We start from the raw sequence: 26,843 nt of genomic DNA on the forward strand, positions 1-26,843 counted from the left end.
TGAAAACGCTGATTTCACCAAATATTCTGGGGTGCATCTTTGAATCGCATATAATGGATGTTGTTGCAGTTTAGAACAAAAAAATAAAGAACTTCCCAGTGATTTTTGTTTGCACAAAATAAATAAAAAGAGAAACCAAACTCCCTGTGTATCTCCCTGAGTATTTTATAGGAATGCAGTTTATCTTGGAATAAAATGCAAACCTGCAGCTGAGCACTGCAGAAACACCCCAGTTGTTGATGTTGATTCCTGAATGAATATTAGAGAAATACTGAAAGATGAAAACAGGTTTTTTTTTTGTTATTACTTTTTTATCCTTGTCCCGTTTTAAAGAATGAGAACAGAAATCAGCTGTTCAGATGTAGGGGCTGAATCAGGTAAAGCCCTGTGATATTAAAACGCCACGGACTAATTTATAGTTCCCATCATCGGTGCTCATAAAGTGGTATTATGGGCTGAGCGGAGGAGGAGCGGGTGGGGCCTGGCTGGGAACACAGAGGCAGACTGTGGTCACTGACCGGAGACTCTACTGGCTTTTTATTCGACTCAAATCCGACCGCATGTCTGACCCAGGGGTCCGCCTGCTGCCGGGAGCAAACGGCACCCATTTCGCCAAAATCTGACGGATGGATGCTGTGCTGTGCTGTCGTAGAAGAGGAGGGATGAACAAAACGCGTGATATATTGTTTGGCAATTTCGCTCATCGCCTATTTATGGGAGGCAGCGGCGGCTCGGCCCGTTCTTTATTATAGGAAACGGATCTCCGCGGTTAGCTATGTGAAGAGCAGATCGCCCCAATAATTCTCGTTTCGCGATCCTGAGGAGTAATTATGAACAACGCGCAAGATATGTCGCCCGATTTTGTGTTGATGCGCCTGGTTTCCGCGGCCGAGGACGACCGCTTGGACGCGGAAAACGGGAATCTGCCGCCGGGAGGAGTTGTGGCAGGGCTGGGGAAGGAGGTCCTGGCTCACGGCGGCGTCAAAGCGGGTTTGGATATCAGCCGAGATCCGACTGCGGGCCTCGAGCATCCTAGCGGCCGCCTGAACAAAGCCCAGCCGAGCGGCGAGGGCACGGCTGCACCTGACTCCGGGGTGACGGAGAGCCGAGCCCCGCTGTCCGCGCCTCCTCCGCCGCAGAGCCCCATGATGGAGGCCCAGGGATTTGACTTCGCTCCCAGCCCCGGCCTACGGCCTCAGCTGCTCGTCTTCTCCAATATAATGCGGAACGGAGAAGGGATTTTAGAATTAGACCGTCGGAATCAGCCGAGGGATGCTCTGGGTTTGGACCAGAGCCCGGGATCTGCAGGCTGCTCCGACCCGGCTGTCAATAACAACACTCGGAGTCCCGGAGACGTTCAGCAGCAGCAGCAGCAGCAGCAGCAGCAGCAGAGCCTGCTGGACCGGACCTGGGGAGCGCATCCGCCGGTTTCTGTAACCGCGGAGATGCAGGGAGCTGCGGAGCTATGCCGCCGGCACCGACTCATCACTACCCCGCCCGAGTGGCCCTTGTTGTCGGAGACATCCGGCCCTCTCACCGTGATTGACTCTAAATGGGGATGCGCCTCCAGGGACAGAGAGGGAGCCGTGTTTGAGCTGGCCCGACGGTTCGGGGAGCTGGGGGTCGGCGCGGTACCCAAGATGCTGTTCAAAGCAGGGGAGCTCCCGCAGTGTTCGTGTCAGGGTGCGCACAGGCCGGCGGGAGGGGGAGTGGAGCCCGGGGATGACCCGACGGAGACCAGCGATGCTTTGTTGGTGCTCGAGGGGCTGGGAAGCGGGGATGTAGCAGGCCTGGCCATGGACGAGTGTCCGGAGGGCGAGCCGGACGATGAGAACGGACGCCGTGAGTTTTTACTCAACAGGAAAAGGGAAATAGTTCAGAAAATGTCCGGGGCTTTCTCCATCGGCAGCTTCCAAGTGGAGCTGAGGAGGCAGGTGGAGGGGACCGAATCGGCGCCAGGGGCAGCGCACCTTGGCGCGCAGGTGTGCAGCCTCCACGGGAACATAACCAGCCGGCTCTCGCAGCAGGTAAACTCCGGCGATCCGGAGGTTGTCGCCCAGGTTTCAGCCACGTCACCTACACCGGTCCAGAGCTCACCGTGGGCCACAAGCCCGAACCTGAGCCAGGCGTCGACACCCAGGAGGCGGCCGGAGCGGTGCGCCAGCGCGCCGCGGACTCCCACAGGCAGCTGGGCCGCGGGTGGAGAAAAGGCGCTCAAAGTTCCGGGGAAGTCCAAAAAGGGCTCGTTAAAGATCCGCCTGAGTAAACTGTTCCGGACTAAAAGCTGCAGCGGCTCCAATCACCTGCTGGACAAGAGGCCCTCGGTGACCTACTCGGTGTCTTCTGCCGGGAGTCTGGTGGACATGGCGAGCCACGCGGGAGCTGAGCAAGACGCAGACAGGTGAGCAGCTCCGCATGGACATAAACAGCCCAAGATAAGTCTCACAGTGTAATACCTTTATTTCCCTGTCAGTGAGAGGAAGATCAAACAGACAAAAGTGTCTTTTCACACGTTGTGTTAAGATTTGTAATTAGAACACCCTAAAATAGGAGTTCACAAAGTGAAAAAAGCATGAGGAAATCATGAAGAAAAAACAAAAAACAGACAGATTGCCAACAGGGGAGCAGCACTACATGGCCCTAAACAGTCCAATATTAGACAGTTTAAGATTTAATATTCTTATTTCCCTCTGTCAGCGAGAGAATTCAGAATCAGTTTTAACGGCCAAGTGTGAACACATACAAGTAATCTGACTTTGGCTTTTGGTCAAAACAAGGACGTTTAACTCATAGATATAAGTTTGTATAGGCCTATAAAAAAGTGAATTTATCTACATATCTAAGCATTTTACATGCACCAACAGAGAGGAAGATCAAACCAAGCCTGCATGAATGACACATTAAAAAAAACATTTCAGGGGAGCAATTTGAAAAAAAATCTTTTTCATACCTTGTGTTAAGATTTGTAATTAGAACACCCTAAAATAGGAGTTCACAAAGTGAATAAAAGCATGAGGAAATCATGAAAACAGATTACAAACAGGTGAGCAGCTCTACATGGCCCTAAACAGTCCAATATTAGACAGTTTAAGATTTAATATTCTTATTTCCCACTGTCAGCGAGAGAATTCGGAATCAGTTTTAACGGCCAAGTGTGAACACATACAAGTAATCTGACTTTGGCTTTTTGTTGCTCTCAAATATGGATACAAAACAAGGACGTTTAACTCCTAGGTATAAGTTTGTATAGGCCTATAAAAAAGTGAATTTATCTACATTTCTAAGCATTTTACATGCACAAACACAGAGGAGGATCAAACCAAGCCTGCATGGATGACAAATTGAAAATCACTCCAGGGGAGCAAATCAAGGCCGAGCTCTGCACCTGTGTATCACTGCAAAATCAGCAGTGCTGCACTCCAGAAATATGTGCAATATTTCAGCTTTTTAAGTGTCCCATCATAAGTTTTCCTCTGTTCTGTTTAGGTTTGTAATTAGAACTCCCCAAAATGGGAGCCCATGAAGTGAAAAAAATGTGTTTGGGGTCAGGAAGATATTAGAAAAAAAACCTCAAACAGATCTGATGGGCAGTAAAAGCATTCTCGAAAGAAGAAACACATTTTTAATCCAGTCACTTGTTTTTTTTAGGACTCATGAGTCCGGACCAAGTGGGTTCATTTCCAAGTGTTTTTTTGGAACAGTCATTGTTTTTTAATAGCTTAAATTAACTCCTGAGCTTATCGGCATTCTGTCAGACGTCCAAAAAAACGTTTTCAGTGCTGAATGTTAAAAATGCAGACATTTTATTTTTTTATTTAACCTTTGTGGCTTGTCACCTACTATCCGTCTGTGCTTAGTCATTATTCACAGCAGCACGCTGAAGGAAGGCTATGATTAAAGAAACATAGCTTCAGAAGTCTCGACTGCCGGAGCTGAGAGCATCAAACAGAAACGGTTAAAAAGCTGCAGAACCCCCACCCCCCCCAAAAAAACCCTGAAAAACTAATTTTCTGAACCTCTGCGGCTTTTAACACGTCTCCTTCTCTGCACTCTAACTCTCTTCTCATGTACTTCTTTTTTCTTCTTCTTGTGATTGTCTTGATGTCTGTCCTGCAGCCACAGCCAGCCCAGACTGACCAGGGCCCACAGTGCCTTCTCCCCCGCCTCCCTCTCTGCCTCCCTCTCTGCTTTCACTGGTAAGGGATGCTTCGGATGTAACTCAGGTTCCCTTCAGAAATGCTTTCTTTTCTGGGTAGAAAAACCCGCCTGACTCCCACTCCAAACTCTCTGCAACTAAAGATTATTTTCATTATTGATTCATCTGTTAAAGGTGCAGTAGGTAAGACTTCTAAAACTAACTTTCTGTCATATTTGCTGAAACTGACCCTATGTTCCAGTAGAGCTACATGAAGCAGGTAATCTCTGGCACCACGATTTGCAAAAATCCACAGCTCCCTGTTCAGGTGCACCAATCAGGGCCAGGGGGGGTGTCAATCACTGCTCATGCACACAAATTCATTCTCCCTTGTGGGGGGAGGGGCTTAGGAGACCGTTTTGGCCTTTTAGCGGAAAGGGGGGAGGGACAGAGAAGTTGTCAATGTTCAAATTATTTTGCCAAGTCCTGGATCTTCACAATCCTACCTACGGCACCTTTAATAGCTCCATCTATAAAATGTCAGAAAAGGGAGAAAAATACCCATCATCATTCCTAAAGCTCAAGGTGATGTCCTCAAATTCTTTTCACAAAATCCAAAATGATTGTTTTGATGTTGTATTCACTTCATTGTTGCTGGTATGAAGTCAAATTGTCACACATTGACTTTAAAGGTCACAGAAAATGTTAAGGACACACACAGACATTAATTTGAGTCTGTTTAATTCTCTGCGTTCAGAAATTCTTAACGTAGCATAGCAAAACATTACTAGCTTAGCTTTATCAAAGGGGTCTGTAGCCTACGCACTTTGTATTTATTGTATGAAGGACTAGCAAATTAGACATCATGAATAGACATTAGTTACCTGTAACTCTGGTTCCCTCAGAAATTCTTTCTTTTCTGGGTAAAAAGCCCCCTGACTCCCACTCCAAACCTTCTGCAACTAAAGATTATTTTCGTTATTGATTCATCCTTATCCCCTAAAGCTCAAGTTGATGCCCACAATCAACAATCCAATAAAATATTCCGTTTACTACCACGTGAGAAAGAGAAAAAAGCAGCAAATCATCACACATGTGCAGCTGTAATTAGCTGTTTTGCACTTTTGCTTGAATAATTCCTTAAATGATTAATCATTTATTCAAATAGTCGATCGATTGACTTTTGAAATAACATTTTGATCATGTTTATGTTGCTACATTAATGTTGACGTGGTCCAGGGGCGATTCTAGGATCAGACCATCAGGGGGGGGCTCAGCCCCTAATGAGAATGTGACACGCAAACAGTGCATGCAAAAGTGTGATATTGATCTTTTCATCTAGCTCTCGGGCAAGAAAAGCAAACAAGGCAACCCGTTCTCACTACGAACTCGTAAAATACGGATGTTTCGGCAGTGGCTGTCCACGATGAAAAAAAGCGCCCTTCAGAGTGTGTGTAGAACGCACCCGGGAGAGCATCAGCTACCCAGCGTTTGATGATGACCCAACCGCCCCGTTCTTGTCCCGCATGTCATGGAAACGTAAGCCCGCCCACGACCTTTTCCTTAACCTAACGGACGTCAAAAGTGACGCCAATAGTCCCGACCCAAGCGTGTTTAGATAAAGCGCGTTTAGATATGACGCTAAAGGAGACTTTTAGCGTCAATAACAACGCCAAAGGCACCTGACCAAGCGTGTTTTACGCGATGGGAGTGAGAATGTGTTGAATAATGGTGCGTTCTTTTTTGTCTTGTAATCGCGACTAGTAGCTCGAGCGTGACGTCACATCCGTGTCGAAAAACGAATAACCGCGGGGTTGTTGCGTTCTTTTTGTCACACAATACTACGAGTCGGAGAAAAGATGATTTTTGTAACATTTTTAGGAACATTTAGGATTCTATTCACCCAGTTATTGACATATTACACACATATATTTCACAGTTTGATACATGAAAATTACGTTTTGATTAACGTTAACGTTAGGCTACTGCTCTGCTTTCTGCTCAAGACTCGGCTTAAAGCCATTGTTGTCATATAGCAACGGGCGTCTCTAGCCAATTTCAGCTGCACAAGCTACAAAATAACTAATCAGGCGGTATTATTATCTCCTAATAAGACTGTAGAGACATGCCTATAGGTAGCAATATACAAGCTATGTTTAACTCCTAATAAGACTGTGTAGACATGCCTATAGGTAGCAGTATACAGCACTATGTTTAACTCCTAATAAGACTGTAGAGACATGCCTATAGGTAGCAGTATACAGCCTATGTTTAACTCCTAATAAGACTGTAGCGACATGCCTATAGGTAGCAGTATACAGCGCTATGTTTAACTCCTAATAAGACTGTAGAGACATGCCTATAAGTAGCAGTATACAGCGCTATGTTTAACTCCTAATAAGACTGTAGCGACATGCCTATAGGTAGCAGTATACAGCCTATGTTTAACTCCTAATAAGACTGTAGAGACATGCCTATAGGTAGTAGTATACAGCGCTATGTTTAACCCTAATAAGACTGTAGAGACATGCCTATAGGTAGCAGTATACAGCTATGTTTAACCCTAATAAGACTGTTGAGACATGCCTATAGGTAGCAGTATACAGCGCTATGTTTAACTCCTAATAAGACTGTAGAGACATGCCTATAGGTAGCAGTATACGCGCTATGTTTAACTCCTAATAAGACTGTAGGGACATGCCTATAGGTAGCAGTATACAGCGCTATGTTTAACTCCTAATAAGACTGTAGAGACATGCCTATAGGTAGCAGTATACAGCGCTATGTTTAACTCCTAATAAGACTGTAGGGACATGCCTATAGGTAGCAGTATACAGCGCTATGTTTAACTCCTAATAAGACTGTAGAGACATGCCTATAGGTAGCAGTATACAGCGCTATGTTTAACTCCTAATAAGACTGTAGAGACATGCCTATAGGTAGCAGTATACACGCCTATGTTTAACTCCTAATAAGACTGTAGAGACATGCCTATAAGTAGCAGTATACAGCGCTATGTTTAACTCCTAATAAGACTGTAGAGACATGCCTATAAGTAGCAGTATACAGCGCTATGTTTAACTCCTAATAAGACTTAGAGACATGCCTATAGGTAGCAGTATACAGCGCTATGTGTACGACTTCTTCATTTGGTTACAACAAAGACAAAAGTGCTTAAAATTGTAGATAACCACAACGTTTACTACGTGTGATGCACGACCTAGCCATCTTTGAAAGTGAGCTCGGGGTCCTCTGAGTTCAGACGACTTGACGAGTCGATACGACCTCGGGGGCGTTCTTTTTGCAACTTCCGGGTCGTAACTCCGGAAAACAACTCGTAAAACGACTTCGGTGGACAAAAAGAACGCACCATAAGGGTACTTTTAATAAAGTTCTAATAGTAAAAAGTAAGAAAATGCATTCAAGAAGTTCTACATACAGTAAATATATATATATATATATATATATATATATATATATATATATATATATATATTTAAAAAATGCTGCTCATTTATAGAGCTGCACATTTCTGCAGCTGTGTCTGACACTGTAACTGGTGCACCAGATAAGATGAGACACAAAATGCCTTTGGGTAAGAAGGGTGAGGAGGTCTGTAGCTCAGCTGGCAAAAAAAAAGGATTTAGCTGACTTCACGAGAATCGTCCCACATAAACGTCCGCGGGGCTCAGAAATACACTCTGGTGTCCCACATTGCTCGTAGATTTCAGAGCTTTGCAAAAAAATCCACTTCTTGAATATGATTTTTAATTTTTTTTTAGTTTAATGAACACACGCTCTGCACAGAGCTAGCCACCAATTAGCCAGAAACATTAAAAAAAAGCTGCACCATGCAGGCGACATATCACGTTGGCGGGGCCCCAAAGGAGCAGGTAGGATGGGTGGTTTTACATCTTGGGGACTTCAAAACCCAGAAGTCCTGCGCGGAAGCGTGCTCATGTTTACCAACCGGTCTGTGATGTCTCACAACCAGGGGGAAAAAATAAGAAGCTAAAGAGATGATAGAGGAAGAGATCTGAAGTGGGTGAGTCCAGCTTTCCCTGCTGTTCAGGAGACGGCAGGGATTTGGTTCTAACGCTTGAGTTAGTTTCTTTCGCTGCCAGTAAAACTGAATTTCACTTTGGTAAACATTGAATCTGCAGCATCTCAATTAGCCGTTGATGGGATGTTCTTTCTTTATTGGAGTGATTATGGCTGATTAGCTGGGTGTAATTCTCCATAAACATCCTGCCTGGTGCAGCTTTAATGGCACTCCGAAGCACTGACAAAAACAACGTGCAATCACAGAAGCACAAACCAGGGCCTGCTGTACTTTCTCTCTCTTCCTCTTATCTCACTTTCCCTTTCCTTTCTTTTTCTCCTCTGCTACTTCTCTTCTCTTCGCTTCAGGTGAGACAGTGTCCCTGGTGGATGTGGATATTTCGCGGCGGGGGGCGAACACGCCACACCCTCCCACGCCTCCCCCTCCTCCACGCCGAAGTCTCAGTTTGTTAGGTACTTTTCTCTCCTTCCCTGTCTCTCTTCCTCTTTTTCGGTTTCTCTCCTCGTCTTGTTCCTCCTACAGGCAGACCAAACTGTTCTTTCTAAGCTACAAAGAGTACTTTAGCCTCTCTACGTTTCGAAGAAAAGGAAGCTGTGGCAGTTTCTCTCTCTTAGTCATAAGTGTTTTCTGTCGTACATTTCCGGTGGGGGTCAGCCCTATGGTCCCACAGCCCTATGTTCCCAAATTTCTAAGATTTTTATTAAAATTAGGCCCTAGGTTAGGGTTAGGGTTACATTCCATCTGTAGTACATTGCTACTGGATAATAGGTTGGGTGTAATTGGCTACCAAATTGGGAGAACAGGGGATAAAATCTAATACAAATTTATGAAAAAGGAAATGTGGGAACATAGGGCCTAATTTTCAGTCAAAGAAAAATTCTTAGAAATGTGGGACCATAGGGCTGTGGGAACATAGGGCTGTGGGAACATAGGGCTGTGGGACCATAGGGCTGTGGGAACATAGGGCTGTGGGACCATAGGGCTGTGGGAACATAGGGCTGTGGGAACATAGGGCTGTGGGACCATAGGGCTGTGGGAACATAGGGCTGTGGGAACATAGGGCTGTGGGGACATAGGGCTGTGGCCCCATAGGGCTGTGGGAACATAGGGCTGTGGGACCATAGGGCTGTGGGGACATAGGGCTGTGGGGACATAGGGCTGTGGGAACATAGGGCTGTGGGACCATAGGGCTGTGGGGAACATAGGGCTGTGGGAACATAGGGCTGTGGGGACATAGGGCTGTGGGGGACATAGGGCTGTGGGAACATAGGGCTGTGGGACCATAGGGCTGTGGGGACATAGGGCTGTGGGGAACATAGGGCTGTGGGAACATAGGGCTGTGGGGACATAGGGCTGTGGGACCATAGGGCTGTGGGGACATAGGGCTGTGGGACCATAGGACTGTGGGGAACATAGGGCTGTGGGACCATAGGGCTGTGGGAACATAGGGCTGTGGGAACATAGGGCTGTGGGAACATAGGGCTGTGGGGACATAGGGCTGTGGGAACATAGGGCTGTGGGAACATAGGGCTGTGGGGACATAGGGCTGTGGGACCATAGGGCTGTGGGACCATAGGGCTGTGGGAACATAGGGCTGTGGGGACATAGGGCTGTGGGAACATAGGGCTGTGGGGACATAGGGCTGTGGGAACATAGGGCTGTGGGGACACATGGGGGCGTGGGACCAAGGGCTGTGGGAACATAGGGCTGTGGGAACATAGGGCTGTGGGACCATAGGGCTGTGGGGACATAGGGCTGTGGGAACATAGGGCTGTGGGAACATAGGGCTGTGGGGACATAGGGCTGTGGGAACATAGGGCTGTGGGGACATAGGGCTGTGGGACCATAGGGCTGTGGGAACATAGGGCTGTGGGGACATAGGGCTGTGGGAACATAGGGCTGTGGGAACATAGGGCTGTGGGACCATAGGGCTGTGGGAACATAGGGCTGTGGGACCATAGGGCTGTGGGGACATAGGGCTGTGGGAACATAGGGCTGTGGGGACATAGGGCTGTGGGGACATAGGGCTGTGGGACCATAGGGCTGTGGGACCATAGGGCTGTGGGAACATAGGGCTGTGGGGACATAGGGCTGTGGGAACATAGGGCTGTGGGGACATAGGGCTGTGGGAACATAGGGCTGTGGGACCATAGGGCTGTGGGAACATAGGGCTGTGGGGACATAGGGCTGTGGGAACATAGGGCTGTGGGAACATAGGGCTGTGGGACCATAGGGGCGCAATGGGAACATAGGGCTGTGGGGAACATAGGGCTGTGGGAACATAGGGCTGTGGGACCATAGGGCTGTGGGGAACATAGGGCTGTGGGAACATAGGGCTGTGGGAACATAAGAACTGTGGGGAACATAGGGCTGTGGGGAACATAGGGCTGTTGGGGAACATAGGGCTGTGGGAACATAGGGCTGTGGGGAACATAGGGCTGTTGGGGAACATAGGGCTGTGGGAACATAGGGCTGTTGGGGAACATAGGGCTGTGGGGAACATAGGGCTGTGGGAACATAGGGCTGTGTGGGGAACATAGGGCTGTGGGAACATAGGGCTGTGGGGAACATAGGGCTGTGGGGAACATAGGGCTGTTGGGGAACATAGGGCTGTGGGGAACATAGGGCTGTTGGGGAACATAGGGCTGTTGGGAACATAGGGCTGTGGGAACATAGGGCTGTGGGAACATAGGGCTGTGGGAACATAGGCACACTCCCTTTTCCGGAAACAGACACAGACAAGTTTTTGTAATGTGCTGTAATCTGATTGGAGAGGTTTTGAAAGGTCGGGTGCAAACCACAGATTTAATTTGAAATCGTAGAGCAATGACTGAATCGATGAGGAAAACAGTTTTCCTCTCTTCACGGTATAAACAACATCTTGTATTCTCTTAGTTGTTGTTTTTTTTAGGTTCATGCTTGTCCATTATTTAGTTTGGTTGGTTTTGTTTCTTTGGTGATGCAGAGATTTAAGTGTTGGTTGACAGTTTTTCTAATTTAGTCCAGATTAAAATTGTATTCTTTTGTGGTCACCAAATGCCCAAATTGAGTAGAGATTCCACTCCCACAAAATGATGAGACTGTAACAACACTGATGTGTGAATATGGGAGAAGAAATCAAATGTAAACGATGTGAAATGTAAAAAGTATGTTCCTGAATATCAGGGCTTGTCTTTATGTTCCTGAATTATGTTTGTGTCCTTTCTTGGCCATGCTCTGACCTTTCAAATGCACATTTCTGCTCCGAGCTTATTATTTTATATTATATTATTTTTTGACCCACATATGCAGCAGACTTAAGCATCCTGCTGTTTTTTTCTTTAAAAGATAAGTTCGGCAATATTCTGTATTTTTGTATCTGCCTACTGTCAAATCCCGTGATACTGAGTAAACCCAAAAAACAGAGGAATCTTATTGGTTAATATTCAGAAAGAGGTGACGTCTTTTAATTTGGTGGACTGAGGCGTCCTGTCTGATGGGGTTGAAAAACTCTATCTTTCCTTTCTTTGTTTATCTTTTCTCTTTCTTTTCCCTCACCCTCTCTCTTCTTCTTTCTTTCCCTCTTGAACTTTTCTTTGTCCCACCTCCTTCCTTCCATCCCTATCCTCTCCTGCTCTTGTTTCCTTTCCTTCGTTCCTCCCTCTGTGCTCTCCGCTATTCTTCTCTTCCTTCCTTCCTTCCCTTCCTTCCCTTCCTTCCTTCCTTCCTTCCTTCCTTCCTTCCTTCCTTCCTTCCTTCCTTCCTTTCATCCCTCTCCTTTCCTGCCCTTGCTTCCTTCCTTCCTTTTGACCCTCATTTTTATCAACTTTCCTTCCTGTCCTACCTTCTTCCTTCCTCCTACCCTTGCTTCCTTCCTTTCTTTCCTTCTTGCTCTCCCCTTTTTTCCCTCCCTCAATCTCTACTCTCTCCTTTCCTTTCGGTTCTACCTCCTTCCTTGCTCTCTCCTTTTCTTTCCTTCATGTCCTTTGTTCCTCTCCTCTTCGTTTGTTTGTTTGTTTGTTTGTTCCTTCCTTCCTTCCTTCCTACCTTCCTTCCCTCTCCTCTCCTCTCCTGCCCTTGTGTCCTTCCCTCCTTCCTCTCTCCTCTCCTTCCTGTCTTTCCTCCAGATGACATAGCTGGGCCTCAGCCTGGGCCTTTCCTAGTGAGTGTTATGGGTGCCTCCCTGCAGTCCCTCCCCCTGCCTCTCCCTCCTCCTCCTCCTCCCTCCCACGCCACCATCCAGCACAGTCTCAGCCTCAATGGTAAGACCATAGTCTGTAAAAAAGAAGACGAGTCGCTGAATCTACTCCATCGCTTCCTGGAACTAAAGAGGAAGTGAGCGCTGCTATGAAGCAAACAGAGTACTGGGATATTTAACTAAAGTATGATTAGTTATACCAGTGTATAAATACTTTGCTACAAGTCCTGCATTCAAATTTCTTCTTCCAGGGGCTGTAGTCGACATTTAGAACATTATAGTAAACAACTATGTGCTATGTAAAGACATAGTGGAGTAATGGCGTCCTGAGCAGAGAGTCACACTCCCCCTGTGTGTGTTGTGATCTGAGCTTCTCTGTTCTCTCAGAATATATAATTTCAGAATAATGTATATTATATCATTGGATAGTAATTATTGATGCATTAATGTGTTTATCACTTTAATGTTGAAGCTGGTAAAGGTGGAGCTCATTTGAGCTACTTTATATACTGCTGGGTAGTTTAACCGAGTGGTCCTCAAAGTGGGTTGCAGGGACCCCCAGGGGCCCTTGAGGGGGTTCCAGGTGTCCCCAGCATCCCTCCCCACAATGACAAAACACAATGACAGATGTATGACTATTTTGGACGTGGGATTCATGCACTATCTATAATTTAACATCACCCCGGGACGATATCTTTTCAAATGGGATTCTGTGGTCTAATTTCTGTCAGTTTAGGGGTCCTTGACATGAAAAAGTCTGGGACCAATTGGTTTAACCTATAAAATCACAAGTTATTAGATGATTATGTTTTGTATAAATAACCTGAATCTCTAAAGCTTTAAAATCAATGTATTGCAGTAAAAAAAGTACAATATTTGCCTTCTAAGAGTAGAAGTATAGCTAAATGAGCAGAAAATGGAAATACTCAAATAAAGTACAAGTACTGTATGTAAAAAAACATCACTTGAGTAAATGTACTTACCATACATTCCCCCACGGTGGGCCGGCACTCAAAAAAGCTCCTTATATCACGTCAAGAAAAGTTAACCAGCTCAGGTTGCAAACTTTAAAGCAAGCGATTGGTTGCATTGGTCTTTTATTTATTCTTTTTTTTTTTATTCCACAGTTTTTTTCCCCTGTAGCAATGCGCTGTATTGAGCCAATAGAGTATCTTAAACTTTTAATTTGCTTCAGAGATACCTGCCTTTCTGTTAAACTCTAAAATGAAAGTGAATTGAACAAGGGTGATTTAACACAATACAGACAGCATCAATATTAAATAGCAGATGGCTAACACTGTGTGGACTTGATAAAAAGTTTGTTCTTCTTCAGTTGCACGTCACAGAAATTGACAGCGTGTCTTTTGGCATTAGTTGTGCTTAGGCTACTACCACGACCTTCTACCGGTGAAAGTATCCTGGAACGGCAGTCAAACCCGTAACTTACTCCCCGTGAACTGGTACCAGATGGTTGTACTCAGTTACAGTTTTTGACGTCACACACATGAACAACAATGGCGACGCCTGTTGATGCTGTACAGACGCCTGTGATTAACAGTGAGAAATAGAAATAAATAAACATACATAGGCAACGTAAAGTAATTCCACACATTGTAATCAAAACAATACACATACAATTGTGTACTACTACAGGTTATGTTTGTTAAATGAAGCCCAAAATATGTCGCCGACTAGAAATTGCTAGTATCAGCTAGCGCTAGCTAATGTCAACGTTAGGTAGCCGCTAGCTAGAAGGGTTTGTGGTGACTTTGCCTGGAAAGCTACCAAGTCTTGAGTCGTGAGTTGAAGTCATAACTTACAGGCTAAAATTTTTTGTCTGGAACGCAGCATTAGACACTACCACAACTACAGTACAGGTCAAAAGTTTGGACACACCTTCTCATTCAAATGCGTTTCCTTTTATTTTTATAACTATTTACATTGTAGATTCTCACTGAAGGCATCAAAACTATGAATGAACACATATGGAATCATGTACTTAACAAAAAAGTGTGAAATAACTGAAAACGTGTCTTATATTTTAGATTCTTTAAAGTAGCCACCCTTTGCTTTTTTATTAATAGGGGGAAAAAATCCACTAATTAACCCTGACAAAGCACACCTGTGAAGGTAAAACCATTTCAGGTGACTACCTCATGAAGCTCATTGAGAGAACACCAAGGGTTTGCAGAGTTATCAAAAAAAGCAAAGGGTGGCTACTTTGAGGAATCTAAAATATAAGACATGTTTTCAGTTATTTCACACTTTTTTGTTAAGTACATAATTCCATATGTGTTCATTCATAGTTTTGATGCCTTCAGTGAGAATCTACAATGTAAATATATAAATATGTATGTATAATATGTAAATATGTCATGAAAATAAAGAAACACATTGAATGAGAAGGTGTGTCCAAACTTTTGGCCTGTACTGTATGTCCAAAAATATTTGTATCCTTTCTTGAAGAAAAGCAAAAATATGCTCAACATAAGTTTAAAAATGCTTCACGCAGCACCTTTTAATTTCTGTGACATTCTTTCCCTGATTCAGAATCCTTCCTCCGGGCCCTCCCTCATTCGACCCCATCGCCGGCTGACGCTGCACCCCCTTCCAGACAGGTCCCGCCCCCCATGTTGTGCGCCCTGCGGCGGTCTGAAGCCAGCAACTTCACCGCCAGTCTGAGAGAGCTGGAGAAGGTAAAACTCACATTGAAAAAGAAAGTGATCCTTTTCTTGATGATTCGATTTACGACATTTTTTTCCTTATCACGCAGGCCTGCCTCTTGTTCAGGTGTAGAGCATGCCTCGTGATGCATCTGCTGAACTAATGATTATTTCCATTCTCGATGAATCTGCTGATTATTTTCTCAATTAATCGATTCATATTTTGATCAGAAAACATCAGAAAAAATAAAAGAAATTCTCAATCTCCATTTCCTTAAACTAGAGCCACATCTCAGCATTTATACAGACTGTCTATTCATGCACATTGTGTTATTTCTTTCTACATCACTACCTAGACCACTATTTGCACTAACTGTATATTAACTCTTCACTACATTTCAGCAGTGTTATAGACTGCCTATTCATGTATATTGTGTTGAATCACTTTCGCATATCCATCGACGCTTTGTAATGCCTACTAAAGCTGCACTTTATGTAGCCTATTATATTCTGTATTCTTGTAATGTATTGAATGTGAAACTCTATGTTGTCCTGCACGCTTATGCTATCCTTGGCCAGATCGCCTTTGCAAATGAGAACCTGTTCTCAACGGCCTACCTGGTTAAATAAAGGTTAAATAAAAAAATTTAAAAATTAAAAAGATTACTAGATTAGCTGTCAACTATTAAATGAATCGCCTAAGTACGGTCTTGCCTGCAAATTTGAGGGGTGGAGGCAGGGCTCAAAATTAGCACCAGCCACCAGCCAAATTTAGTAGATTTCCTTCACTCATCAGCCAAAAAAGTAACGTTAAACTATTGAATGGCTGGTAAATTTTGAACGTTCACTAGCCATTTTGCTTGTGGACAAAAAAAGTTAATTTTGCACCCTGGGCGTAGGTTTCAAGGAGTTTTAGTAGGCCAGGGGAAAAACATTTGACCTAGGGAAAACAAATTTGCTGATAGAAAGAAATCAGAGAGCAGCAGCGAGGACTGGTTTCTGGCAGGGTTATCAAAGGTTCTGTTGGTTTGTCCTCAGTGTGGCTGGTACTGGGGTCCGATGAACTGGGAGGACGCAGAGATGAAGCTGAAGGGGAAACCGGACGGATCCTTCCTGGTCCGAGACAGTTCAGACCCCCGGTACATCCTGAGCCTCAGCTTCAGGTCGCAGGGAGTCACACACCACACACGCATGGAGCACTACCGAGGTGAGACACACACACACACACACACACACACAGGTTTGTGGCACTATCTTTGTGGGGACCCGTCATTGACATAATGCATTCCCTAGCCCCTTACCTTAACCTTAACCATCACAACTAAATGCCTAACCTTAACCCTTACCCTCACCCTAACCATAACCCTAATCCTAAAACCAAGTCTTAACCCTCAAACAGCCCTTCGGCCTCACAAGGCTGTTGGGACCCCACAAGTATGCTGGACTCCCGTTTTTTGGACCCCACAAATATAGTTAAACAAGACCACAAACACACACACACACACACACACACACACACACACACATGTTTGTACACTTACTCTAACCACACACACTTGACAGCAGATATCGGCACAGATGAATATGTTCACACACATGTGCATGGAGTCTGCACAGTCATATAATTTACTCTGCAGACCTTTGCAGAAGATGATATAAATAAAATGTTTACTGTCTGTAACTGTAAAACAGTATTGGAATACACATATATATATTCATAAAAACAAAATCTAAGTGTATTCCAATATTGTTTTATATCCATGGGTATACATAAACTACCCTTTTATGAACGGATTGTTTGTGTGTTATGGTTTGCAAGCATAGACCATTAACTCCAAGGATGGAGCTTGTGTGTCTCCATGTATAAAAACAAAAAATTGTAGCTGCTGGTTGTGTGATTAATAAACAATTCAGGGAGGTGTTTTGATATACTGAATATTAACTGCCTGTTTGAACAAGTCTTGGCGCGCTCAGCCTGAGACTTGATTGAAGGTTGACTGCTGCCTGTTTACAAGTTTCACATTCAAACTTAAAAGACACGCTTGTATAGAGTATAGAGTACTATACCATATGTATACATCATCATCAATGCTTATTTAGTTCTCGGAGGAACAAAGCCCTCATTTTCAATGTAGCCGAGATTACACAAAATAAATACACAATACAATTTGGAACACAGTACACCAACAAGTGCAATAAGTCCATAATACAATGAGTGATATAGAAACAAGGACATGCAAGTCACTGAAATGATTATGTAAAATCAAGGACATAATATATATCGTAAGTATATACATACAAAAATATATACATATAAATCTATAACCTTAAACCTAAAACCAAGGACCAGACGAAATGTCCTCATTTTCCTTAATGTGCCCACTCTGTCTAAAACTCACAGTTGGACACAAGGATAGAACAAGAACACAACACACACACACACACACACACACACACACACACACACACACACACACACACACACACACACACACACACACACACACACACACACACACACACACAAACACACAAAACACACACGTCTCCCAGCATAATGCATATCTTGCATTATGCTCACATATGGTGCAGATAGCAAGCATAATGTGTGCTCAAGGCAACTTACTACGCACGCACACACACACACACACACACACACACACACACACACACACACACACACACACACACACACACACACACACACACACACACACACACACACACACACACACACGCGATGCCTACAGAAACATGTGCATCCATATGCTGGTCATTCAACACTTCACGGGTAATATGGACACAAACCACACCAGCCTGACGACGACTCACAGAAGAAATTTATTCTCACATCCAAGCCGACCAAACAACAACACACAGACAGTATATGGGAGTGCACATTCAGCTGTTACATGACATTTACTGTTCACTTTATCCACGTTGTAATCAGTTAAACTAAGAACTTTGCCTCATATAATCTCTGAAAATCCATCATTAATTAAACAAAAACACGTGAATACCGGTTAGTTTGAAAGTTCAGTCTCGAGCTGGGACAGCAGTAGTCTGACAAAAAGACTCAAGGCTCGTTTACTATCGTCTCCCAGAGCTTTCAACCGCTCGTCACAGACTTCCTCTGTGAATGGAGTTTGCAGTATGTGAACATTACAAAGGGACTACTACTAAAAAAAAAAGGTTGAAAATCACATTTACATTGTACCTATCTGGCTAAACATAAGGATGATATACATCAGAGAAAATAATGCAAAATAAACCTCTAAACATATATAATGTTTTCAAGGTAATAATCAAATACTGTTACATTTATATTTTGTTTGATGATAACAAAAGCACATCATTGTAGCTTTTCACACACTGACAATAACAAGAACACAAAAACAAGACAACAAAAGAGCACATAAAGAAACAACAGAGCACAAATAAATTAGGAATAAACTCAAACATGATGTTACAGAGATCCTATAAGGTCACATTACAACACCGAAGCATGAATAACTCGTACAACACCGCATGTATATTTGTACACACGCCACATGTGTGACAGACTAACGAGGTGACTCATGAAAGATACGTGTGTAACAGGGCAGACACACACACAACACACACACACACACACTGACACACACATGCTTTATAAACGGGTCACCATTGTGAGGCTATAGAGTCATGCCTGGAAACACATTCATTATTCAGACGGGCAGTCCCGACTGACACAACACATTCACATCAACACGATTGTGTTTGCATGAATGCATCGTGGCCTGATGTGAATCGAGGGCAGATAAACAACCACTGAGCGGTCAACAGGAAGTCAACAGACACACGCCAACTTATTCTGATGTGTTTAATCACTCAGCAACCACAGATGGGCTGGCTGTGCAGTGGATGGCTGGCTTTCTATCCAAATTAGGGGCTTTTATTCTGAAAGATTAAGGGCGTTTTCTGTCCTAGTATCTAAATCAGACAACAGGTTGTTCATTTTGTGAAATGGTCGCAATTTGGTTACGTTTAGGCACTTAGCTTAGTTACATTTAGAAAAAGACTGTGGTTAAAATCATCTGTTACGTTAAAGCAACACTATGTAACTTTTCCGGCTTCGGTCCCTCTACAGGTTGGAGGCAGAATTGTCCATTACATTACATTATGCAAGTTTGCCAGATGGGGTCGCCTCGGATCTGTAGTTCGAATGAAATGGACGATGTAATGTAATGGACAATTCCGCTTCCAACCTGTAGGGGGACCGAAGTGGGAAAAGTTACATAGTGTTGCTTTAACTTACGATTACGCACGTGACGCAGGCACGTTCAATCTCAAAACGGTGTGCACTGTTTTGCTACGGTTTCTGTGTTGAACGACATGGTTCCTTGTGAAACGGTGTGCGACAGGCTTTGAGGTATGTTTGATCTCGTTTTGGTGGGTGTGTTAGAGATGATACCCAATCAGCAGCGACGTGTATGTGAACTTACTTGTGTTAATAAAAAGGCAGTGAGCTCTTGCGCACATGGCAGGGTGTTCAACGCACCCTGTTTTAGTTGAAATAAACGGGTTGCTACTGAACGTGCCCATAGTTTCATTTGTTCCACAGAGTTTCACTCTGGTATGGAAAGGAAAAATGGAAATATGAGGTTTTATTGGTTGAAGTTACTATTTATGCCAACATGTGCAGCATGAGGTCACCATTAAAGTTGCATTATTTATAGGAAAGTTAAAGGTGCCGTAGGTAGGATTGCGAAGATCCAGGATTCAGCCAACAAATTTGAACATCGACAAATTGTCAGTCCCTCCCCCCTTTCCGCTAAAGCCCAAAACGGTCTCCTAAGCCCCTCCCCCCACAAGGGAGAATGAATGCGTGTGCATGAGCAGTGTTTGACACGCATTTTTCTGCAAAAAGATGGTCACAATTGAAACATAGAGGCAGCTAACTTGAGCAGGATGGCCTTAAGTGTTTACTGTAATTCTACAAATGTTACATAATGAATGTGGTTATGATTCATGTGACACATAAAGAAAAAAAACATGTCTTTCAAACCTCCAGGGACGTTCAGCTTGTGGTGCCACCCGAAGTTTGAGGACCGCTGCCACTCGGTGGTGGAATTCATCGAGCGGGCCATCATGCACTCCAAGAACGGCAAATTTCTCTACTTCCTCCGCTCCAGAGTCCCAGGTAAAATATAGGTCATATATCTGCACGCAGCCCCGAGCCGATCAAAAATGGATGCGAGAAGCCACTTAGTGAGTGTGAGTGCCTGCGAGATGGAGGAGAGAGGGGAATGTATCTCTGTCTGTCTGTATGTCTGTTATGCCTGATGTGCATCATTCATGATTGTGAGAATGCGTCTGTATGACTGAAGCTAATCCTGCATGTGTTTGTGTTCAACATCAGTGGCGGAAAGTAACAAAGTGCATTTACTTAATAAGGTAGTTGTGCTTTACTTGAGTATTTCTACTCGACTATATCTCAGAGGGAAATATTGCACTTTTTACTCCACTATATTTGTCTGACAGCTTTAGTTACGTTGCAGCTTCAGTGATTGATGAACATATTAATGCCTCAATACAGGGTTGTAGTCAAGTCCCCAGGGTTTTGAGTCCAAGTCTGAGTCACCAAAGAAAAGTCGAGTCTAGAGTCCAGAGAATAGCAACTCGACTCTGAGTCTGAGTCCAGGACTCGGGTGCTCCATCACTGCCTATTACACATAAAAGTAGTAGGGATGCACAGAATCAAGGATTCAGATTCGGCTGAATATTGGGCTTTTTGACGGGGTTCGGTTTCTTAGACCTTAGAATTTCTTTCCACCGAACCCTATGCTTGCACTACGCTGGTCGCCATAATGACGGCGCCGTTGATTACGGGAAGGTGCTTCCGTAGGTGGACCTTTCGATGCAGTAGGCTGTGAGAAAGTCAAAATGGAACTCGTGAGCAGAAAAAGTTGTTGTTTGGGCAGTACTTCCAGTCAAAAGAAGGCCATTCAAGTCCAGCTACATGTTCAATTTGCAACGCCGATTTGTCTCGTGGTGGCGAGGACCCTAAACAACACACAACATCGCCGCTGTTAAAACATTTGCGTATGAAACATCCGAAAGAATACGAGTTGTGCGTGAAGGAATCTACAGACAGCAGCCAAAATGCAGCAACTTCAGGTACGGCAAAGGAAGGACAGTCCCTGCTAAAAACTTAACCAGACAACCATTACCAGCTTTACTACTGTGTTTACTGTGTTAATGGACTGAGGATGGGAGTAGGATTTGGTATTCTGTTTCGGCAGAATCTTAACCAGTGGATTCGGTATTCGGCCGAACCCCAAAAATCTGGATTCGTTGCATCCCTAAAAAGTAGTCAACAACTTCAGAGTCCTATTTCATGAATGCTAAAGTCCCATTACATAAATCCTTGAGTCTAGGTCCAAGTCATCAGTGCGTGAGTCTAAATCGAGAAATGGGCCATTCTGCATAATGAATACTTTTATGTTTGGTGCTTATACTTTTGTACTTTTATATAAGTAAGATTTTGAATACAGGACTTGATGTTTTTTAATCCGTGGTATTACTAAAATGTAAGAAATAAAAATGTTAAAATAGTGTAATACTTTTATTCTTAATCCGTATGGCATAATAGATAAGCTCCCTGATTTGGTTCTAATACCTAATTGTAAGTGCTGCAAAAAAATCAATGAGTGTGCTGAGATTAAATTATATTGACCACTAAATCCCAATTTTCCCTCCCACTCAGCATTTGAGCATTTCAGTTTAGTTTTTTAAACATCAGCGCTGAGCTGGGAGGATTTTGGGAGGATTTGGAGCTGTTGATGCTCATTATACCAACATCAGGAAGTGTATCTTCTTTTTAATTTGACTGAATCTTACCATGGTAATATCTTTCTTTTCGAGAGAATCTCGAGAGGTTAATTTACTGCTAAAAAATAAGTCTGATGATATTCTATATTTTTCTTATCATCAACAAATCCCATGAAAAGATAAATAAAACCTCATCAGTGTGCAACACTGTTGCACTGGTTAACATGTTCCTTCATCACCATGAACACACACACACACACACACACACACACACACACACACACACACACTGTACTTTATTTTTACACACAACGTCCTGCTGCCACAAATACTCCAAATGTGGATTAATCCGCCGCTGAAAATAGTCCCAAACAAATGCTCTATTTCCTACTGTTTAAAACAATCTACAGTGACCAGCTGTTTTAGGAAATTACTGATGAATCTATATATTTGTGAGCTGTTTTTAAAGATTTATTAACAGATTAACACGTTGTTTTTTGTCCTTTTATGCCCTCTCTTTTTTGTATAATTACAAAAGAGCTTTAAAGCGCCCATATTATGCTCATTTTCAGTTTCATAATTGTATTTAGAGATTTTACCAGAATAGGTTTACATGGTTTAATTTTCAAAAAACATCATATTTTTGTTGTACTGCACATTGCACATAGCTAGGTACTGGGCTACTAGCTAGAAGCTAGCGCTGCTAGCAGTTAGCGGTTAGCCACCTCGTTCTCAATGGCAAAACACTGCGACAACACAAATGAGTTCACAAAAGAAATTGTATAGAACTACTTACATGTCCCTCGTCTGCAGGTATTCAACGTAAAGTTGGAAGTGTGCCCTCGTTTAGAGGAAGTCTCCCGGCTAATCCTGCCTTGTACAGGCGCGAAGTTGGAGAAACAGCTAGCTGATGTGGTATTAGCTAAAGTGGTTAGCACACACCAAATGTTTCGGCCAATGACGTAGACGGCCCTGCCGATTTTGACCAGCTCACCCGGAGACTGAAGGCAGGATACATTCGGAAACCGTATCTCACTCAAAACGGCATGGATGTCTTTTTTTCCACAAGTTTTTATGCGTGTGGAAGCACCAGAGACACAAAATAACAGCCCAAATCCCAGAAAAAGTGATTTTTTTCATTATATGGGCACTTTAACTTTTAACAGGAGATGGTGTTTAAAAAAGGAATAAGTATAATAACACAAATTGTGTGTGTGTGTGTGTGTGTGTGTGTGTGTGTGTGTGTGTGTGTGTGTGTGTGTGTGTGTGTGTGTGTGTGTGTCTCGCAGGGCTTCCTCCCACCCCGGTTCAGCTGCTGTATCCTGTATCCCGCTTCAGCAACGTGAAGTCACTACAACATCTCTGTCGCTTCTGCATCCGACAAATGGTCCGCATCGACCACATCCAGGAGCTTCCACTGCCCAGGTACTCAACATGAACTCATTTAAATATCCACCTGATGAAATATATAGGCTACACAATCCTTTTCAAACTCAGGATTTCCAAGGTGTCCTCCAAGGTTTGGTTTGTCCTAACCTTTTTGATATTAGCGCGACTTTGTGAGATTAAACGTGAGGCTCTTTGCTCACAATTAACCATATTAAGTTGATTGAAGTTGATTTTTTAATGTAACACTCTTTAGTGTAAATTTTTTTGAGTTTTACTGTGTCACAGAAGGATGGCGACACAGTGGGCTTGTTGCTTTTAGAGCTTTGATTCTCGGTCCGAAACCGATTTTGGGTCAGGTTCGTCCCCACCTCTCATTAATCAGGAGAAATGTCATACCATCTCTAGGCCTATTCCATTTAGCATATGACAGTTTTGGTCTGTGCTGAACATTCGGCGCACGTCAAAAGCTTGTGTCACAAATGTCTGTTACCGCACTGAAGAGTTTCCTTTGGCTTATAAATAAATTTGTTAATATTAATATTTTTTTGCAGTGGAAATTCTGGTTTTTAATCGGGCTCTGGCCCAAAACTGCTGCCGTGGTTCGGACTCGGGCTTAGACAGAAAGTATGCAGGTTTATGTTTTTATGGTAGGCTCTGTTGAGATTTTGTCCAGGCCTTTTAATGTTATGATGTTGTTGCTATGCAAAATTAGTCCCATGCTAACGCAACATTCAACTGTCATTTCACAGTACAAGTGAACTACTTATACAACACAGAGACACTTGGCTGATTCCCCCCCCATGTTTATATTCACCTCTCTCCAGACCACTAATATCCTACCTGAGTAAGTTTTATTACTACGACCCTGAGGAGGAGACGTACCTGTCAATCAAGAGCATCCGGAGAGCGGTGGGAGCCGAGCAACAGGCCGAGTCGCAGACGTAGCAGCAGAGATCTTCTCAGCTCAAGTGAGTTTGAGACTAGTTTGTACAAACTCCAGTGCTCATATTATGCTTTTTGTTTTTTTCCCTTTTCCTTTATTGTGTTATATATCTTTTTTGTGTTACGTTATAGGTTTACAAAATGAAAAAGCCCAAAGTCCCCCCCAAAGGGACTTACCATCTCCAACAGAAAACCCTGTTCACCAACTGCTCCAAACAGCTCTACTGTAGTCCAGCCTTTACTTCAGAGACAGACGTGGTCACTTTGTAACACACGTTATAATGCTCGCCTAGCTGCTAGCATGGCACGCCCTCATACTCTGCTTCTGACTGGCTAGTAGTCCTTACCTAGGGACTGTCAGGGCACGCCCTCATACTCTGCTTCTGACTGGCTAGTAGTCCTTACCTAGGTACTGTCAGGGCACGCCCTCATACTCTGCTTCTGACTGGCTAGTAGTCCTTACCTAGCTACTGTCAGGGCACGCCCTCATACTCTGCTTCTGACTGGCTAGTAGTCCTTACCTAGGTACTGTCAGGGCACGGCCTCATACTCTGCTTCTGACTGGCTAGTAGTCCTTACCTAGGTACTGTCAGGGCATGCCCTCATACTCTGCTTCTGACTGGCTAGTAGTCCTTACCTAGGTACTGTCAGGGCGCCCTTCATACTCTGCTTCTGACTGGCTAGTAGTCCTTACCTAGGTACTGTCAGGGCACGGCCTCATACTCTGCTTCTGACTGGCTAGTAGTCCTTACCTAGGTACTGTCAGGGCACGCCCTCATACTCTGCTTCTGACTGGCTAGTAGTCCTTACCCAGGTACTGTCAGGGCATGCCCTCATACTCTGCTTCTGACTGGCTAGTAGTCCTTACCTAGGTACTGTCAGGGCACGGCCTCATACTCTGCTTCTGACTGGCTAGTAGTCCTTACCTAGGTACTGTCAGGGCATGCCCTCATACTCTGCTTCTGACTGGCTAGTAGTCCTTACCTAGGTACTGTCAGGGCGCCCTCATACTCTGCTTCTGACTGGCTAGTAGTCCTTACCTAGGTACTGTCAGGGCACGCCCTCATACTCTGCTTCTGACTGGCTAGTAGTCCTTACCTAGCTACTGAGCATGTGCGACTCCCAACAAAGATGGAACAGAAGTGAGAGGTCTCACTCTGTAGCTAAAACAGAGAGCTCAACACACAGGGTGAAAAGAGGAGCTGCAGCAATGTGCAGTACAACACAAATATGGTGTTTTTTTTTAAATTAAACCATGTAAACCTATTGTGATACAACCTCTAAATACAATTATGAACCTGAAAATGAGCAGAATATGAGCACTTTAAGTCAGATATATATACTGTACTTAAAGCTGCAGTAGGCAGAAAGCAAACAAAACGCATGGTGTTTTATTGGTGGAATATCATCAGACTTATTTTTTAGCAGTAAATTAACCTCTCGAGATTCTCTCGAGGTGAAAATAAAAATGTATGTTAATCATATAAATTTAAAGGTTAATTATCATTACATTGAGTTTTTCTAATGTATCTCATCACACGTGAATGCACCTGTTATCTCTGCCCAGGTTTCTGTATGGAGGACTGATCTGTATGCTACTGGACTGCTAGTCTTCCAGCATCAGCCAATCAGAGTCCTCTGGAAATCTCTCCAGCTGGACTAGGATGGACCTGCCTCTCTCTTGACTTGGACTAACAAAAAGAGGGACGTGTGTTTGCGGCCAGATGGCGGGAAAACTGTCAATGAGACGTTCAGGTGCAGAGGACTCAGCCTCGTCTTCAGAGGGACTGCAGAGATGTTCTCACCTGCAGACATGTCGGTTTGAAACAAAAGGGACAATTATGAACTTGATTTGCAAATTTCCTGAAGCTACTGAACTGGACTTTTAAAACACAATGCACTGGTCAATTTGTACAACTGTTGTTTGCTGCCGTTTACTTGTTTTTCCTTCTATTCTGTCAAAAAGAGGGTTTTTTTTGGATTAAAAGTTGCCCTCGGGAGAGATATACACACAGAGGCAGGGCAGCAGAGGCCCTTCCCCGAGCATTCAGGCAGTCGGGGGGGGGGTTAAGAGAGACAGGTCGCCATGTTGGAGGCCCTATGATCTTTTTTTTTTCTCTCTGGAAATCTCAAAATTACAGCAGTGCCAATAAAGTGCTTCTTCTACGGGGATGGATTTGATAAAACTTTTACAACTTCTCAACTTTAAGTACTATCTGGAAGATTTTCATTTGAATAAATGTCTTTAAAGTCACTATCTATCGCCAAGTGAAGATACACAATGGTGACTCAGCCTATGGCTCACTGATGGAAGCCCTTGCATTTGCATTATTATGAGTACAGTGGTGCTCATAAGTTTATGAACCCATGCTAAAGTTGACTAAAAATAGGAATACAAAAATCATCTTTTGGAAATTTATCTTAATGCCTTAATTAAAAAAATGAGGAAAAATCCAACCTTTAAGGACGCCAATTTTTTTTGTGAATTAATAATGTATCGTAAATTCATTAATGTCATGTCAAAATACAGGGGCAGGCAGATGTTTATTTTTAAAGGCCAGTTATTTCATGGATCCAGGATACTATGCATCATGATAAAGTTCCCTTGGCCTTTGAAAATAGCCTTATCATCACATACCCTTACATTATCATTAATACAAC

At 43.8% G+C, this 26,843-nt stretch overlaps 1 protein-coding gene across 3 annotated transcripts; it reads left to right on the forward strand.

Moving 5' to 3' along the window:
- Nucleotides 1-459: 459 nt before the first annotated feature.
- On the forward strand, nt 460-26,779 carry socs7 (suppressor of cytokine signaling 7). Of its 3 annotated transcripts, XM_039816351.1 has the most exons (10): nt 460-2,401; nt 4,117-4,196; nt 8,546-8,650; nt 12,305-12,439; nt 14,926-15,071; nt 16,077-16,245; nt 20,092-20,220; nt 23,141-23,276; nt 24,065-24,208; nt 25,750-26,779. In XM_039816351.1, the coding sequence occupies exons 1-9, from the start codon at nt 831-833 to the stop codon at nt 24,183-24,185; spliced, it is 2,592 nt and encodes an 863-aa protein (XP_039672285.1). In that variant the 5' UTR covers nt 460-830; the 3' UTR covers nt 24,186-24,208; nt 25,750-26,779. The 3 variants fall into 3 exon arrangements, with proteins under 3 accessions (XP_039672285.1, XP_039672291.1, XP_039672298.1); XM_039816357.1 differs by lacking the exon at nt 12,305-12,439; XM_039816364.1 differs by lacking the exons at nt 8,546-8,650; nt 12,305-12,439.
- The last annotated feature ends 64 nt before the right edge of the window (nt 26,780-26,843 follow it).

Source organism: Perca fluviatilis, chromosome 1 (genome assembly GCF_010015445.1).
Source record: "Perca fluviatilis chromosome 1, GENO_Pfluv_1.0, whole genome shotgun sequence".
Taxonomy (NCBI): Eukaryota; Metazoa; Chordata; class Actinopteri; order Perciformes; family Percidae; genus Perca; species Perca fluviatilis.